Genomic DNA, 18,704 nt, shown 5'->3' with positions numbered 1-18,704 from the left:
TTAAAAATTACAATTTTTGGGATATTTCACTAAATTATGCAATTCACCAATAAAAAGTCATTTTTTTTTTTAGAATTAAGTTTCCATTTCCAGTGAAAAAAACGAGTTTTTTTAAAAAAAATTTTAACAGGAACATAATATTTATTGTTATTAAATAAGGGAAAGAAATGCTAACATGCGAACAACCTGAACGTTTTGAATTAACAAGAAAACAGCAGAAACAAAATCGGAGCATAATGAAGTTCTGATACTGTAGAGCAACGTTGTATATCATATATGATGTAAATTAAATTTCAACTGCCATTAATGCCATAGTGTAATTGCATATAACTTTGAATGTATTTTTTTACGCAAATGTCATACTCTTTACATTGGGAAACTGATAAACCAAATTTTTAATTACATCTGATGGATTGGTCCCTATATATATGTATCAGTATATCTCCAAGTCTCATTTTCTCAAATAGAGAGAGAAATACAGTAAAGACTCATTTGCTTACTTTGTTATCAATTGCAAAATTTATGGAATAAAAACATTACCCTGTAAATAAAAAAGCAACATAAATCAAAACATTGCCAATATTTATGAATAGTTAGTACCTTGCTCAAGTATTTATAGAACAAATAACATACATACCAGGGCCGAAAAAAGAAATAAGAAACAAATAGAATATTATTATCCTGCATGTTTTACGGGAAAAAAAAAACAACAATTGTGCCAAAAATGTTTATAAGATCATAAATTTCTGTAAGTAAATTAAACTTTAAATGAACTATGCTTGTTATTACAAATCGGTAATACGCACTGTTATTTTTCGAAAGTCAAACCAACGTTTTAAAGTATAACATATAAAAGTAGCGATGTGTCCGCTATAAATTTGATTGCAATCAACTTGCCGAGATTATAATAATGTGTTAATGACCTTTATTCGAACAAGATTTGAATAGTTGCAACGAATTTAAATTTTCTGCCATAATTAGTTTAAAGGTGCCTTGGCAAACAAATGTAAAAATATATCATTTTTGAGAGAATTAATTACAGTAAATAAAGAAGTAAAAATGTTACTCACTATTTGCAATTTCTAGAAAATATTTAGTGTTTCTTGGTTTCTTTTTAGTTGTCATTACACCGTGCTCGATATGAGATTTTTTTTAAAGAAAATTAGTTATGTTATATATTCAGTTTCTATTATCAATTCAATTTCCTCTACTAATTTAGATTAAAATTCAGACCTCAGAAAATAAATTATTTGATAGTATATCTACCTGAATTTTTGGTTATCGTTTTATAGAAATTTATTTTTTAAAAAGCATGGCAATTTTTTTTAAAACTTTGTTCTGTAAGAATGAGAACATGTTGCGACTCAGAACAAAAAAATTATTTTCTTTGCAAAGGTACATCATTTTGCAAAATATCAAACCAACAGCACAGTCATATTGATGTGTTAAAAGATTGACAAATGTAGGTATAAAAATTCTCAAGAAAGAGACTGATAAACATTTTTTGTATGACAACATATCTTAAATGTTTGACACATAATGTTTGAAGAATTGATTTGCTAATCAAAAGCTGTTTCATACATTTTATCCATAATAAGTATAAATCTGTAACGGATTGATCTCCAAAATGTTTGAAAAAGAGTCACCTACTGCTTAGTACCGGCAAGAAAAGTAATTAACGAAATCAAATTCAAAATGATGTAGACAATCATCATTAAGTTATCGAGGCGTTTAATGGTCATCTTGTTTCGCAGTGATTTCTTGGGTCTCTCTTTTGGTTCATTTAGATCATCTATTAGTACGCCAACTTCCAGATTATTCCTTTTGTCGACGTGGTATTTCAGCACGAATGTTTCCATAATGATAACAAGTCCACTGAGTACAAGCTGAAACGTGAGATAAATAGTAAAAAGAGGAGTGTCCTCCGAAACCGGCAAGGATTCACTCAGGAGTGTCAAGAATACTGCAAATGTCAGAAAAACAGCCACCGAGGTTCCCATCTTTTCTCCACATTCGATTGGTAGTACGAAAGAGCATAGGTTTACAATGGACAGCAGCAACACAGGCAGCAAATAAGAAACGATTACATTCGTTGGCCGCCGTTTGATAAAAATTTCAAATTGGAGCCCTTCAAAGATCATATCACGACTTTCTAGCGTAAAATACTTTGAAATCGATGTATCCAACACTTCCCATTCTTCACTCCTTGAATACAAGTCTAGTCCGAAATATGAAGAAGTCAGGTTGAAATATATTACATTCGATTTTCGGAATGCGCTTCCAATGTCAATAGAGCATTTCTGTACGTCGAATGGGTATTTCTTGGCGTTGATGTTACACTGGGTGGCACCATCGAGTGATTTGGAAAATATCACTTCTCCAGTGTGTAGGACTGTGACTGTGGAACCTTCCCGAAAACAACTTTCCATACCTATGTCATTAACGATACAAACAAATGCAGGATTCCAAACTTTACTGGAAGTTGTATGAATACTGTCTATTCCTTTATACATTTCAGGATTCCATTCCAAACGATCATCTTTCCACGACATGAAAAACCAAAATGTTGAAGAGAAGGTTTGATCTCTTGCCTTGACATCAAGAATCTTTTGCAAGTAGATGGACATTGAAACATCTAGTGGATTGGTAGCGTTGTCATAAGGTCCGGCATCTGGATCATATTGCTTGAAAAGTTTTTCAAATAAATCTGATCTGTTGCCCGCTTTGCATATTGTAATTAACATGAGAGTTATAACGAAGCGTTTCATCTCCATGACAAAAGTTGTCCGATCTATGGGGCGCATTCAAATCTAAAAGAAACCAATTCTGCATTTATATATTTGTCAAAATTTTCTCACCCTCACCTTCACATTCCCTTAATACTCTTTTTTTTCTTTACAATTTACTTTTTTTGATGATAAACTACTTAACTTATGAGAATCAGAAAATAACATATTAAATCTTTAACTTACTAAGTGACATGTACACTTACTTAGTGACATACCAAAAAGTTATAGCACTTGATATATGATTTTTCAAAGGGAATCATATCTCGGATAATAAATCGATAATTTTTGAAATCGCCTTATTTCCCTTAGAATTTTTTTTAAGAATTGCCAAAACAAAAGAAACAGAAATCAATTACAAAAAAAGAAAAAAGAAAGTGCTTTCTTTTATGTTTTTTTTTTGTTGCTTTAACTTTAATATGTTAAAAATCAACCTGTAATATGTTTTTGTATTAAATCATATGATATTATTATTTATCAAACATATTAATCAATGTATTACCTACCTACAAACGATAGTTGTCTGCAACTGTTGGATTTTGAGCCTCCTCAGGTAGATAATCCCTTCACAGTATTGTGTCAATATCTTAAAACAGCCTATTAAAAAATATACAAAAAACTTGTGTCAAAATGCTATACTAAAACAATATTTATCACTTTGTTTCTCAAAGGATACACCCGAGAGAGCAACATTGGATTTACTTCAGCTTTGGTCGGATTCTTTGTCTTATAATGACAGAGTATGGAAATTCAAAATTTAATGAATTATATCAAATTGACATGTCATATTGCAATCTCCAAATAAACCAATCTAGGAGTCCTCTTCTACTGAAAAATCACTTGCATAAGCGTATCCTGATTTTTTTTTTCTTAAGCGCTTTGATAATATCAATATACAGTCAATAACCAAAAAATATATGTATGACAAAGGCATTACCACCGAGAGGGTTCGATATAAAATAGGCTCTGAAGAATTTAATTACGGGAGAGGAGGCTGAATCAATATCCCAAATACCACAGGGATTTACCAGTTATCTTAAAATTATGCACTCATTTTATAAATTGAACTCCATCGTAATTAACCTGTTAATGAGGTGTTCGTAAACCATTGCAAATGCGTCGGTATTTTACACCTAATGGTAAACCACTAACGCTTGAAGAAAGACTTACATAACAAAAGAGAGAGAACCCCTGAAGCCTACTTCTGATCTTGGTTAATGTACGCATTCTTTATACCATAGAAAAAATGATACAGAGAGCAAAAACATCAATATTTTACATGACTCACTTAGTCCAAAATCACATTCTTAAGCAAAAAGTATTATCTATAATGTCTTTAAAGATTAAGAAATTTCTTGATAGTCATTGATGATGTGAATGAAGCACGTGTTGAATCAAACGTCGTTTTATATCTAATGTCATAACACGAAATCACGAAGAGTAAATGAAATATACAGCTGTCTGTTGAAGGATTTGAATGTTACATAATTTTTATGAGTCAGAAAAAATAATTTAAATGGGAAGGAAATTATATTCATTCTTACAACAATGCTTAACATATTATGATGCCATACAATGCATATCTTATTTCTTATATTCATATTCTTTAACCACTCCATAGATGATTCTTTTATCAATATAATAGTTATCTAAAGTCATCCAATTACCATTCCATCTTTCCAACAAAAGACTTTCTGGCTCACAAATATTCATTAGTGATTAAAAATGACGCCGGAAAAGGGAGGGGGAATTTTCGTTTTGTTGCAATTCACAGTAACGCAGAGTGAAGTTTACGTAAAATCTCTGCATGTGTTTGAACAGGAGGGAAGGGGACAACTAAGTCTAGATTATTCGTTTTTTAATGACACAATAGGTAGGTTTAGACAAAGGGGAGAGAGATACATTTAATGTCGATCCATGGTCCTGGTGTTTAGAGTCAGTCACGTCCAAAAAGAACTCTGCTCGCGTTCAGTAGCAAGCGGATTACGCTTTTGTACATGTCCATTTATAGTACTGGGTTTTGAAATCAACTTTTCTGGAAATTTTAAAGTCATATAAACAAGATTCGTTTCAGTCAGTAATTAAAAAACACCAGAGTATCTCATCAGAAAAAGTGCATTGAAGGAGGACATTGGAAAGCAATGAGGGAGGACATTGGAAGGCATTGAGGGAGGACATTGGAAAGCAATGAGGGAGGACATTGGAAGGCATTGAGGGAGGACATTGGAAGGCATTGAGGGAGGACATTGGAAAGCAATGAGGGAGGACATTGGAAAGCAATGAGGGAGGACATTGGAAGGCATTGAGGGAGGACATTGGAAAGCAATGAGGTCGTCGAACGTCATAAAGCTCATGGGTAGAGAGCCGTGTTGCAACCACTATTGAAATAATATTGAAGTGGTTCAGAGTACATTTCAAAACCAACACAGGTTGTAACCACTATTAAAATAACCTTCACTGTTGAAATAATTATATAAATAGTGGTTGAAAGTGCATTTCAAAACCGAATACAGGGTACAACCACTATTAAAATAACGTTCAACATTGAAACATTGATTTCAACAGAGGTTTTGAATGCATTTCAAAATCTAAACCAGGTTGCAACCACTATTGAAATAATGTTCACTTTTGACATAAAGAGTTCAATAGTGATTGAAATAATTATTTTAATAGTTGCTGACAATGATTTCAATACCAAAACCACATTGCAAGCCTTATTGAAATAACCCCACTATTGAAAAGTCTTCATTATCTTTTTTTTTATATAATTTTTTTTGAGTTTAAAATATGATATGCAATTTTATGTTTAGATTTCTGTCAAGAAATGCTATCAATACATGGATATCTGTGATTTAACTGATCTAATAATTTTAGGTAATTTTGTTATATAAGGTTCATCTTCGCTATCATGCAATTGGGCAAAGTAAAAGATTTTAAATACAGATAGTTGTAGAAATTAGAATATCTACATTAAAAGAAGAAAGAAGACATCTATGTGATATCTATGTGTACATACTTTCCGATGAAAATATGGTTATTTTTCATCAAAAGGATATAGAATAGAAGGAAATTCTTGCTTATATTCATGGACTTGCCTACACCTCAAATATTGATATATAGTAAATCCAACGTTTCTACTCGTCAATACATTAAAATCAATCATTCGAGAAAACCAAGTATAAGCATTATATCATTCACGGATGTTATTCAATAGGTTACACGTATAAAACCGCTATTGAAATAATATCCACTATTGAAAAAATATAGTTGTGGTCGTTATTTCAATAGTGTGTGCATTGCTCCAACCACTATTGAAAAAATGACCACTAGTGAAAAAATTATGTCGATAGTAGAAAATAGAGAGGTTAAGCAAACCAACGTGTACGCATACGTGTACTTGTAGCAGGAGATTCCCCCCGGAAATCTATGCATTACGTCATCAGTTTTGCTAATGACGAATTTCTACACGTATCCACTTACATGTAGATCACCGAGTACACTTAAGTCCAAACTTGTAGCCTATATTTCTTTAACCGCTGTTTATTTTTTAAAATGTGTGCGTTTTTCCTAAAACCTGAAGATTTAATGCATATATTTACTGTTATACAGAACTAAACATCTTTAATTGAAAAATATAATTTTATAGAGTATTAAATACACAACATCTAGACTTTCAAAACAGGCTTTGACGGATCAAAATTATAAGAGCTCTTTTCAATCTTTTTCCTATAAATTTATGCACATATTTATTTAAAAGGTGACATGCGTATTAAATTTAATGTGTTTCTAATTTTTTTTTATGTTAAGCACCTTTTCATTTAAAACACTTACAAGTACACGTACAGGTTATACTTTGCTAAACAAGAAAAATAATGTAAACGTGTAAGTATAATTCTAACTTGTTGTATACACGTACTTGAACATGTACACGTACAAGTGAGCTTGCTAAACCTCTCTATTATTTCAATAGCGGTAGTATTATTGCAACAACTATTGAAATAAGGATGACTTATGAAATAATTATTTCAATAGCGGACATTATTTAACAGCGGTTTAATATAAATAGCGCTATTGATATAAAACCCACTTTTGTAATAATGCTTATACTAACTTCCCTTGAAGTTCTGTTTTTTTTTTTCAATGTCTTAACGAGTAGACGTTGGATTTACTATCCATGTTTGTAGTGTTGGTAAGCCCATGGATATGAGCAAGAATTTAGCTCCATTCTATATTCTTTTTATCAAAAATAAACATATCTTCATCAGAAAGTTTTTACGCATATATATGTCTTTTTTCTCCCTTTTATGTAGATATTCGAATTTCTACCACTATCTGTATTTATGATCCTTTTCTTTTCAAAATTACTTAAAACTTGCATCGATTGATTGTCTGTTGGCTTTTGCCGAGTCGGCCAGATTCAGCTGAAGCTTGCTTATAACATTTGCATACTTTGTACGTCAGTTAATCAAGAGTGTAATGCTTGAATACAATTCCATATATATTCAACTTTAAACATATTCTCTGTGAATATAAACTGGGGAATAAACTATCATTCTTCCAATATAATACATATGAAGACACCATGCAATGCAATTTGAAGCTTTGATTTCTATAAATTTTTTTCCACAAATTTACAATGTTTATTTTTTACGCTAGTCATTAAGTAAGAGTATTTAATTACTTTAATACATTTACAATTATATTATGGTAAACTTAAATGTCTCAAAGAGTCCACCGATTATGGTCAAAATAAATTTTGACACCTTTGAATGATTCTGGCAATATTTACTACCTTGAAGGACTTCATTTTTGGACTGAGAAATCGGCAGGACTTCCAATTCAAATATTGAGGTGTTAGATGAAAGATAACCATGATAAAATATTTGTCAGTCACCCTATACTACATGTATATCAGATAACTGAAAAAAGAAAATGGGTAGAAAATGGGTAAGGAAAATTAACTGATCTAAAGAAACAAAAACATTTTTTATATCATTAAAACTCAATAACTTCTGATAATTGATAAGAAATCATTTTAAAACACAATATATAGTAGTAACATTATGTTTTTCTGACATTTCTCCACTGATTGGAAAATGTGACATTTTAATTTATAAATTAATTCAAAATTGTTTTACCAGTTAATATGCAGGTATTTATAGATGCAATAAAAAACTATAGCACTTTTAAGAAATTATTTTGATTTAATTATACAAAAGAAATAAAAAGATTAATAGGATGAGACAATCGCTTATCATACTCATCTGATGTCTTTACTTTAATCTGAAGATGTCAAGGTTAGGATGGGAATGGTGTACAGATGTGGGTTGTGTTACATAGGGGTGGTGTACAGATGTGGGTTGTGTTATAGAGGGGTGGTGTAACAGATGTGGATTTTGTTATAGATGGGGTGGTGTACAAATGGAGGTGGTGTACAGATTGGGATTGTGTATACCTGTGGGGGTGGTGTACAGATCGATGTGCGTTGTGTTATAGATCGGGATGGTGTAATGGAGGTAGTGTACAGATGGGGTTGGTGTACAGATGGGGATGGTCTACAGATGGGGTGGTGTACAGATGGGGATGGTGTACAGATATGAGTCGTGTTACATAGGGGTGGTGTACAGATGTGGGTTGTGTTACATAGGGATGGTGTACAGATGTGGGTTTTGTTATAGATGGGAATGGTGTACAGATGGAGGTGGTGTACAGATGGGAACGGTGTATACATTTGGGGATGGTGTACAGATGGGGATGGTGTATAGATGGGGACGGTGTATACATGTGGGGTTGAGGTACAGATGGGGTGATGTACAGATGGGGATGGTGTACAGATGGGGACGGTGTACTGATGGGGACGTGTACAGATGGGATTTTTAAAAAAAAAGGAGGAACAAGTATTTTTTATCAGTGTTATTCGTTAGATTGCAATTCAAATGGAATATTTTGCGTGTTGTTTAGCTGTAATTAACAGATGAACTTTTTCTCATGCTGTCTCTGATAAATTATTTTATTTGCTGTCATGCAGTAATAAGGAGAAGACCTTTCTTATGCTGAGATGTCCCTGCATTTCCTTTCTTTAATGTAAACAAGTTATTCTACTATTTGGGTCACCTGCTTTAGAATTCTGCCTGAAGAAATTATTTTTATCTGGAGCACTTTTATAATGTCGCTGTTTTTAAGGATGCCAGATGCTATTTATGATAGATTCTGTCTTAAGATTCGGTTTGACAGGCTCAACAGATTTTATCTAGATCTGGTCCTGTATATACTTTATATATACTATACATTTTATAGGATTAAAAAATAAAATATTTAGTTATATTATTTCACCTGAAAGCATTTCAACATTTTAACCGTGCAAACTATTCTAGATAAAGGAAAAAGGTTAGAAAATGTCATTAAAAACATAATTTACATAAAAAATTCGGTAGCAGTAAATGACATTATTTACATCCGTTTTGGGGGCGTTTGTAAGAATCTTGGCAAAACTTTAACTTACCTGTAAACATTTGTATGTGAAAGTGATGCATAGAGTGTGAAATTTTGTAAAGTGGGAAATTGCTGATTTCATTTTGTTCTTAAATGTGAATGATGTTGAGGACTGTATTATTGCACACTTAGTTAAGTGCATGGTAAGTCCATTTTTAAGGAAAGTTTAGTGGTTATCATAATATATATAATATATAAAAGGTCAAGCACGTTCTATATTTACTTTCTACACATTCGAATGCAAATATTTATATTAAATACTGTAACACTGTACTATAATTCAATGCAGCACTGAAAATTCCAACAATTAAATTGTAACAAAGTGACAAATGAAATAAAGCCGCTTGCTTCTTAAATGATTAAATACCTTTTTCTCATTTCTAAGCATTACAACTTTACAAACAATGATTAATTTTTTATCTACAATAATTATAATGTACATATGTTAAACATAGAGGGACAAATGAACATGATTTATATATAAGAAAAGGAGCACCCTTAATCTCGATACAAATCATATAAGTGTATGAAAGAAAAATATCTCGTGCTGCCTTAATTATATACGAATTATATATATTTCAACTGTCATGAGTTATGGTGCACGTTTTTCCCCATTCATATAATCTTGTCATCACAACCTTTTTCAATAGTATTTATGAAACTCAGTCATGTGTTACAGATTATAGTTGATCTAACATAAAAAGATCGTCAATAAGAATCAAAGTGAAAAAATACGTTGCCTGTAAATTTAACATACATCATAGTGATGAACTACTTCTGATGAGATTATCTTGCTTTATTTCAGATAAAACAATGCACATGAAAGACAATTATTCCATTAAAATCAGATAATTAACCAAAGGATTGGGAGAATAAGGGCAAAACTGTTAATAAAAGTCGCTAAAGAAGCAACGTAGATGCCAGGTTGAGCTGTTTGAAGCATAACTCATACAAGACCAGGTGACATTTGTGGGAATTAGATTTAAGGTATATATATGGACATCATCAAACAGGAAGGAACAGATTTCAAAATGGATACCAATGGAACAAGACAGAGTACCTTAGTCCTTCAAAATGCAATTCTGCCTTCATTTATAGGACTTGTAATTGCCTTAATCAACTTATCAGCCATACTAATTCTTGCACAATGTAAACGGATGAACCATCAAATCAGACAGATGTCAATTAATTTGGCCGTTACCGACCTGATGACGGGCGTGGCCATTTTAATAGATGCGTTTCTTCCTACGATGTTAGAAGAAGGTATTTGCCGGTTTCTGATGTATTTTTACTGTATTGGGGTGGTTGTGTCCTTTCTGACAATTACTGGCATGCTTGTCGATCGCTTTATTGCGTTGTATTTTCCATTCAGTTACCTTGTTGTGCTTGGCAAAGAACGGAGTCTGGGTATAATTTTAGGAATATGGTTTTCTGGCTTGATTCTAACCGCAGTTAACTTCTTTGATGGATTTCAAGCGTACCAATATCGAGATTATGTCGTATGTGCTTCATACATCATAAGGGGCAAAACAGGACTGCTCACTGTCACCGCCATTTTCTGCTTTCTCATCATTGTTGACATTGTGCTCTACATATTAATGTTCATCAAAATGCACAAGATATCTAAGGCAACTTCCGGTTTGGAAACTCTGACAAGAGAAAAACAGTTTAAATACCAGGCAAGAGTTTTAATCAAGTTATCAGCCATTCTTGGATGTTTCATGTTGTTGTACACTCCAATGATTGTAATGAATGTTATTGACATTATAAACAGGGATCCATCCAAAAAGAGGACCATTTTGACGTGGCAGAGTTTCACAGGACTTCTCGTTCTTCTTAATTCCTTTATTAATCCTTTTCTATTTGTATGGAGGTACACAGAATGCAGATACACATTTTTAATGATTATTTGCTATTGTAACAAGAACAGGAGAGAAAAATACCGGAAACTCAAAAAACATTTCTTCGAACCATATTTGGTCATGACAAGCTCGACTGGGATTTCTAGTAAATAACGAATAACTAGATTATTTTCAGTCAATATACTCAAAATTAAGCACATTCTTATGCAAGAAGATTTAAGCTGTTTTTTTTTTCTTTTAAATTTCAGATTTGTTAATAACCTTTTTGGTTGAGATTTTTTTCTTCTTCTTTTTTTCCTTTTAGTTCTGTTTGTCATTGTTGATTTATTCTCTTTTTCAAATTGCTGTCGTTGTTTTCTTTGTGTGTGTGTGTGTGTGTGTGTGTGTGTGTGTTTACCTGTTGTTTAGGAATCACAGTATCATTTTGATTGAAAGAAGGAATGTACCGATGAGGATGGATGGTGTCAGATGGCATTTATCTTCATGAAAATCATGGAGTCTGGTTGTCAACATAATTACCGACCAAATCTGTCTAAAAATATTAAATATGATTTTTCTAGACATAAACTAGAATTATTTAGTTGAGAAAAAAAAAACACATGTTCAATTCAAATCATTTTCCCTGAGAATTTACTTATAGAAAACCGTCTGTTTCAAAACTGTGTCACTTTCTGTTAAGTGTAAGGATGTTTATATGTGAGCTTAAGGACAGATGATGCAAACACATTTTTATCAAAAATTTTGGAAATAACAACTTAAACCATGTTTATGTAAGTGTTTCACAATAAGGATGGTTGCAGAAAAGTAGAATTTTGAGCATCATAGAAAGTTAACAATTTCTAAATAATTATGAAATTTTTTTATCTGCATAAATTACATCAAATAGGTCCAAAAATATATACCTATCCAGGCATCCATAGTTTTGTTTGTATCATCTGTCCTTAATGGTAAAAATGTAGCGTTTTACATGACAAAACAAGACTGCAATGGTAGCTGAAAGTTATATCACTTCATAACTATTAACATAGCCGTCGGAACCGGGGGGGGGGGGGGGGCTGGGGATGCCCCCCTTTTTTGCAAAGATAGACATAATATAGGCATTGAAAATTGGGGCTTACGTTTTTTCGTTGGTTTAGCACTCCCCCCACTTTCAATTAGCCACCCCACTTTCAATTTGCTTCCGACGCCTATGAATTTATATATATCGCATGAGTTAATGGAACAAAGCTTGCTTGAAAACGCTGTTAACGTTGCGGCTAGTATACGTAATGAATAAAAGTACTTTTTTGTGAATCACCTATAGGCCTTTCTTTCTTTCCGTTTTAAATAACTTGGTTCCCTTTGTTATAGCCAGGTGAAAATTCATTTGTTACAAAATATCGTTCAAGATATATTTTTTCCGTCAACATTTAAAAAAAAATATCATTCTCCAATCATCATTGTTTCATGGTTCTGTATAATTAATGATTTTGTTGTTATGTCATAATTATTAGTACATATGTACCAATCATTTTGTACTGCTGATATATCGAAGCATTTGTCTATAATAGATGAATTCTATAATTCCGTACTTATTTTATAAGCGTACTTATAGTTTTAAAATAGTCGTTTAGTATCATTGTTAGTAGACAACGATAAGTACCGGTAGTTTATCACAAAGTATTAATATGAGCTTTCCGATAAAGAAACGAAAAAAATCGAAACAAACGAAGCAAAATACTTGTACAAGTATTTCTTTTTTTTATCTGCAATGTAATTTTGTATAAATAAACGTCTCAGTACGCAACCTTTTCATTATGCCTATATGCAAAATAGTTTTGTTTCATAATTCATATTGATGTTGACAAGCAACTTTTTTGTTGAAATGATTAAATTGTCTTGACAAGATTTTTATTCATGTTGAAAGGGGACAAGGCAACACTGCTTTATTTTTACTTTTTGATTTGAATGATTTTTTTTGAAATAATGATTGGTTGTTTACATTTCTTTTTTAAATATAGTGTCATCAAATTTAAAAGAAAACTGTGAATTGTTTTTCCCATCTTGAAAACCAAATCTGAAATATATTCGAGGTGTTAATTTGACTAGGTCCTATCTGATAACATAGCTAAGTTGCGTGACGACACATTTAATTTGCAGAACAACATGTTTAGATTACATGTTGACATGTCATTTGCATGTTACATAAGTATGCTGCATTTTTACATTAGATCGTTGCACATTACAAATAAAATGTCACTTATAGGCTCAACTTCGCTTTTTCATAATTTAGAAATGCATTATATTTCATCGTATTCCACTGGCTGTAAACCATTTAACATGCACTTAAAAATTTATTTAATTTATTTAATTTATTTAATTTACAACGAATGGTCATTTCCAGAATGCATTTTGTTGTGTGAATCGTCAAACGGAGATCATCCTTCAATATCCAGGTGTAGTCATAAAAATGTTGTATGTTCACATAATTTATGATTCGCTTGTTAACATTTTTTTTGGCAGTTTGATTTGAATTGGGCTAGACAATGCAAATGTAAAGTGCACTGGTGTACAGTAGCGCCTTTTAAAAAATATATAAATTTTATAACATGCCTGGTAATGTAACTATTGTGCATATAAAGTAAAATAGTTTGTAAAGGTAAAGATGGACTGTATGTATTGTATATATATCCTTTTTTTTTTACTGTGTAATTCAATAAATCTGATTTGTTTGCAATATATCAGGTCATAAAATATATTTACTGATATTGACTTGAGTTACATGTACTTGAAATAATATCGAGAAATCCAAAAAATTGTTAATGTTTGATATTCAAGGTAAATATTAATAAAAGTATACAAATTCTTTTATAATGAGATTGTTTGATTATTATCACTCCAAAAGAAAATGATATAACAGATATAGCCCTTTCAGTCAATCCCTAGATGTATCAATCGACTTATCAAAAAGGCATATCGATTTCGTACTGTGTAATTCATCGATATATGTTTTTCTGCGAAGTCGATATATCTATGGATTAATATCATCAAAGTCATATATTCACACATGTATAAATAGTCTGAAAATTCAAAGGACTCTTATAGCTATTAATGAAAAAATTCATAAAAACTTATTAATTTATATGTCGCACTTTACATATATAGAAGAGACTGAATTGATAGGTATGCCTTAAGAAGAAGAATAGGGACGTCGGGCTGGGTTCGCATCTCTTTTAAATCAACACCAAAAAATTATCACTTTTGAAAAAAAAAGAAGATTTTAAATCTAATTAACGCATCCTTGTCAGATTTATTTTACTTAAAAATGTGGAAAAATTACTTCAAGAATGCACCAGAGCCAATCGAAATGGTACCTATCTATGTAAAAAAAAAACAAAAAAAAACAAAAAAAACAAACAAACAAACAAAACAAAACAAAACAAAAAAAAAAAACAAACAAAAAAAAAAAAATAAAACAACAAAAAAAAAAACAAACAAACAAACAAACAAACAAACAAACAAAAACTAAGAGGACGGTTGAACCCCCTTTCCAGAAACCTGGCGACGACCGGGGGAAAAAGAAAAATATATGGATGCAAAGGATCAAATCGACTGCAAAGTTTCCACTTGCTGGTAATCGTACCGGTATCTGTGTCACGTGATGATGCCGCATTTCGCGGCAGATCATACTGCACGCAGCAATAATGGACATCAAAATACATGTGAAGTGCGGGAAAAAAATTGATTGCATGGTGTGTCTTTTGTGTCTGTAGAATATACATGTATTCAAAACAAAATTTACAACAACTTTTCTCTAATATTTTAGTACTATACTGTAATTACCAGCAAACTCCTAATAAGTTATTTTTATTCCTTATACACACGCGGAGTGTTCGTAAAACGCTTTGTAAAATTCTAATTTGATATTTGATTTAAAAAATGAAAAGTATTAATAACAATCAACATATAATACACACAATTTTGAAATTGCATTCATAACTTTTATGTATGAATTTTAAAGAACGAGGGCGCTTTTGATTGGCATTCGGCAGGAATCTGGGCGCACTTGAAAAGTGAAAATTTTATTGATCTGTCACATAGAATTTTAGCATTCTTTTGATGTATCGGGTTCCTGTGATATAGGAAAGGGAAATATTTTCCCGATATTGTACTTTGATTTGCTAAAAAAGAACTTGAAAGTTGGCTAGATGAGTCATTTGGTACAAAATGTTACATTTTTAAACACGTTTTTCTAAAAATTTGCTATCTCTGGGTCATCTCTCCATGATTTTGAAACGTTATTTGTGTGCATTTTAATTCAAAGAAACTAACAAACATTTGTAAAAAATGGAGAGAAGACCCAGAGACGATAAAAAATGAACTATTTCCAAAAAAAATCTAATGTGTAAATGCGGTGCTTCATTGTCGCTTTAGAAACCTTGAAGTGTCTGTAGCGGTGATAGCTCAGTAGTGTGCGTTACCCGTCCAGTGCAATGAAAAAGAAATATTTTTGGTTCGATCCTCGCATGGAGCGTTAATATTTTTTTTTTTAGTACAAACAATCAATTCTTTTGTCAGTTTAATTTTATGAACTCATTTATTTTCAAATAGATAAATTCTGGTTCTGTTGCACCGAAAGCGAAAGCAATTCTTCCAACCTACTGATACCATAATATACACAAGTATGTACTTGTAGTTGCATTTAACTATACTCTATATGTGTTTATTATTTATGTGAAGCGTTACTAAGTTTTAGATGTAGTAATTATTAAGATAAGCGGACTGATATATTAAATTTGGCAAAGTATTTGAAACTAAATGTTACATTTTCCCATGTGCGTAACTTTGTAAAGCATGTCCAGCTGTGGTCAACCGACCAAATCGTAGACATTTAAACTATAAATGTTTCGTACGCCTTATTCCTGCAGATCACACGCCAAACACGCCCATCTTCTTTATACAAGTGGTTGATGCTCTTCTGTATATATTAAATGTTAAATTAAAAAAAAAATTAAAAAAATTGATGAAAGAACATTTAAATCACTAATTAGAATTATTTCCCATTGGAGAGATATGAGTGGATTCTAACAGCAAAGTTCTAATTTCACTAAGTTAAAATTTTTCATAAATTCAATGTTTTGCTTTTCTCAAAACCTTTTCGCTATAAAAATTTCACTACCCATTGCAAGTAACGAAAATACTGCTTTTCGCAGTATATTTTATAGATTTTAAAACTAATTCCCATCTAATTAGAAATTCTATGCATATAAATTAATGGACTTCTTTTAATTCGAGAAAAACAGTAAAATTTCCACTGTGTACATAACAAAACGTAAACAATATGCTGGGAAGTTATCGGGATCGGAATACAATATTCCGTAGAGTCTACTTTCACTTTCAAGAAGAAATCCTTGGTTTGCATCATGTTGCCCTTTCGTCTGTGTCAGCAACATGTGCATCCAAACTACTTATCCAAACTGATTTTTGTACGGCAAATCAAGACAGGCTACCAAGCAGTCGATACTTTAGCTGATAAAGCCACGTTTGGTAAAATTGACAGCGTAATCCAGTGGTATGAGGACAAATTCGGTCTGTCGGAAGTCCGGAGAGCACAGGAAGAAGCCATTAAGGTTAAGTACAATTAGTGAAATTATTCACTGCCTTTTTTTAATTTTTTTTTTGCTATATTACATGCTCATTAGATTAACGTAACACAATAAGTAGTCCTGAGACAGTGTGAACATCCTCATTGTTTTGTGGATCATAATAATGCACATGGATGTACAGTGAATCTTGTCAAACCCAGATTAGACTATTATATTGGCTAATACGATTTTAAATTGGAATTTGCTTTCAGTAAATTTGAAATGTTAAAAATTTTGTCTAATCTGGAACGTTGCCCAATCTGTCCAATTTTTATTGAGCCAGTGGTCTCGGATTAGACAAGTTTTACTGTACAAATACATGTATTCCAGACCATGAACAGATGATATGTCACATAGTCTCTTAACATTTTAGTACTCTATTCAGCACATTTTGATTTTCTAGACCATTTCTCGGTGGTCATGTTATATGAATGTACAACTAATTACTCTCTCTGAATAAAATGAGTATGACAGGAAAACAAGGAATCTTATTGCTAAAACTTCTTTTTTTTTTGAGATGTAGATTTTCTCAACATTAAATTTAATTGTTTTATAGTTGGAGAAGTCGCAAACAAGAAGTCACAATTGCATATAGGAGTACTGACATTTTTTAAAGTCAATATTTGGTATATATACACACTACAGTGTATTTACATGTATATAATTTCTGCTCTTTGTTACAGGCTCGTCAAAGATGCATGGACCTTCAAAAGAAAAGAATAGAGAACGTTAAAGAATACTTAGAAATTCAGAAAGAAATGGAGAGTGTTGTAAAAGAAATAATGCAAACAGAAAGAGGAACAGATCGATATGTACAGCTAGCAATACAAGAAAACGAAATAATCAAAAGGAAAAATGAGGTAAAACCTCTTCTAGAAATGATGGAAGAGGAAGAAAAATTAGCATTTGATTATTACAATTCCAAAGTGAGTGAGAGCCATGAAAAAGAAAGATTAAGGACAGAGAACTTTAAGTTGTACTATCTTTGTTGGTCCATAGCTGCTGTAGGTTTAGGTTTATTAGCTAATTTCATTTACAATCGACACAAAAATAAAGAGTTTAGGGATATAGTTCTATCTGCTACTGGCTCAGCAGATGACTACAAAAAGATGACCACCGACTTGATAAAGATTGTACAAGACCAGCAGAAAGAGGTTCGAGGATTTTTCAATGAAGTCAGGGGTGCTCCAGTGGATTCTAAAAGTCTCCAAGCTACAGCTCATATACAGAATTCACAAAATATTTCTGATGTTCTGAAAGGAATTAAAAGTAATCATGAACTTTTGATAAAGGAACTAGGTGATGTGAAGAAAGTTATGGGAGTTCACAAAGCACAGACAAATGCTGATAATGTGGTGTATGTGGGACCAGAGGTCAAGGACTTATTAAGTGAAACAGAAAGCAATATTCAGTGGACCGTAAAAATTGGCAGTTTAGCATCTGTGACATTTCTTTATGGTGCTCTTGCTTTGACCATTCCTCTTATCATGAAGCTGTTTAAAGGAGACTGATGATATGTATTACTAGGTCATTTTTTATAGAAAAACCTAACATTTTATATATGAATTTTTTTATTTATTTGAAAGCTCATGCAAATTTTGCTTTTATGGATGAATTGATAGTGTTATAATCTTATATGTATATTGTAATCAAAACAAAGAGTAATGAAATGACCTCATCAAATTAAATTGTTAAAGAAGTACTATTGTTGCAAATATTATGTACAACAAGTCTCGGGGGGAAAATCAGTTTTTAATACTTGTACACTCCACACACGCACATGGGTAAGAGTAAACAAGTCCTATTATACCAATAACAGGTTTGGCTACACTTTGTACTTTGGTTTTTAGTAAGGATTAAAATATTGATCGTTTGCCCTTAGCTGACCGACTGACCCACAAAAAATAGCCCAACTCAAAATATTTTGTTGCTCTTTTCAT

At 31.9% G+C, this 18,704-nt stretch overlaps 2 protein-coding genes across 2 annotated transcripts; one reads left to right on the top strand and one right to left on the bottom strand.

Annotated features, from left to right (window-relative positions):
• Positions 1-1,467: 1,467 nt before the first annotated feature.
• Positions 1,468-2,804, bottom strand: LOC133194673 (neuronal acetylcholine receptor subunit alpha-3-like). Its single transcript, XM_061330578.1, has one exon. It carries the CDS (start codon positions 2,802-2,804, stop codon positions 1,647-1,649), a length of 1,158 nt encoding a protein of 385 aa, XP_061186562.1. The 3' UTR covers positions 1,468-1,646.
• Positions 2,805-16,530: 13,726 nt separating this feature from the next.
• On the top strand, positions 16,531-18,464 carry LOC133194672 (uncharacterized). Its single transcript, XM_061330577.1, has 2 exons — positions 16,531-16,749; positions 17,448-18,464. The coding sequence occupies exons 1-2, from the start codon at positions 16,543-16,545 to the stop codon at positions 18,273-18,275; spliced, it is 1,035 nt and encodes a 344-aa protein (XP_061186561.1). The 5' UTR covers positions 16,531-16,542; the 3' UTR covers positions 18,276-18,464.
• The last annotated feature ends 240 nt before the right edge of the window (positions 18,465-18,704 follow it).

This window comes from Saccostrea echinata, unplaced genomic scaffold (genome assembly GCF_033153115.1).
Source record: "Saccostrea echinata isolate AGI-Se365-2 ecotype Australia unplaced genomic scaffold, CSIRO_AGI_Sech_v1 ptg000029l, whole genome shotgun sequence".
NCBI lineage: Eukaryota > Metazoa > Mollusca > Bivalvia > Ostreida > Ostreidae > Saccostrea > Saccostrea echinata.
Note: the sequence above shows the minus strand (reverse complement) of the source record. Positions and strands in the feature narration are given on the sequence as shown.

What these genes read in the sequence shown, in the direction of transcription:
- LOC133194672 (XM_061330577.1), top strand. Translation starts at nt 16,543, where the DNA reads ATGTTGCCCTTTCGTCTGTGTCAGCAACATGTGCATCCAAACTACTTA. An exon ending in CACAGGAAGAAGCCATTAAG is followed by an intron (nt 16,750 to 17,447) that starts GTTAAGTACAAT and finishes TCTTTGTTACAG; the next exon opens with GCTCGTCAAAGATGCATGGA.
- LOC133194673 (XM_061330578.1), bottom strand. Translation starts at nt 2,804, where the DNA reads ATGCGCCCCATAGATCGGACAACTTTTGTCATGGAGATGAAACGCTTC.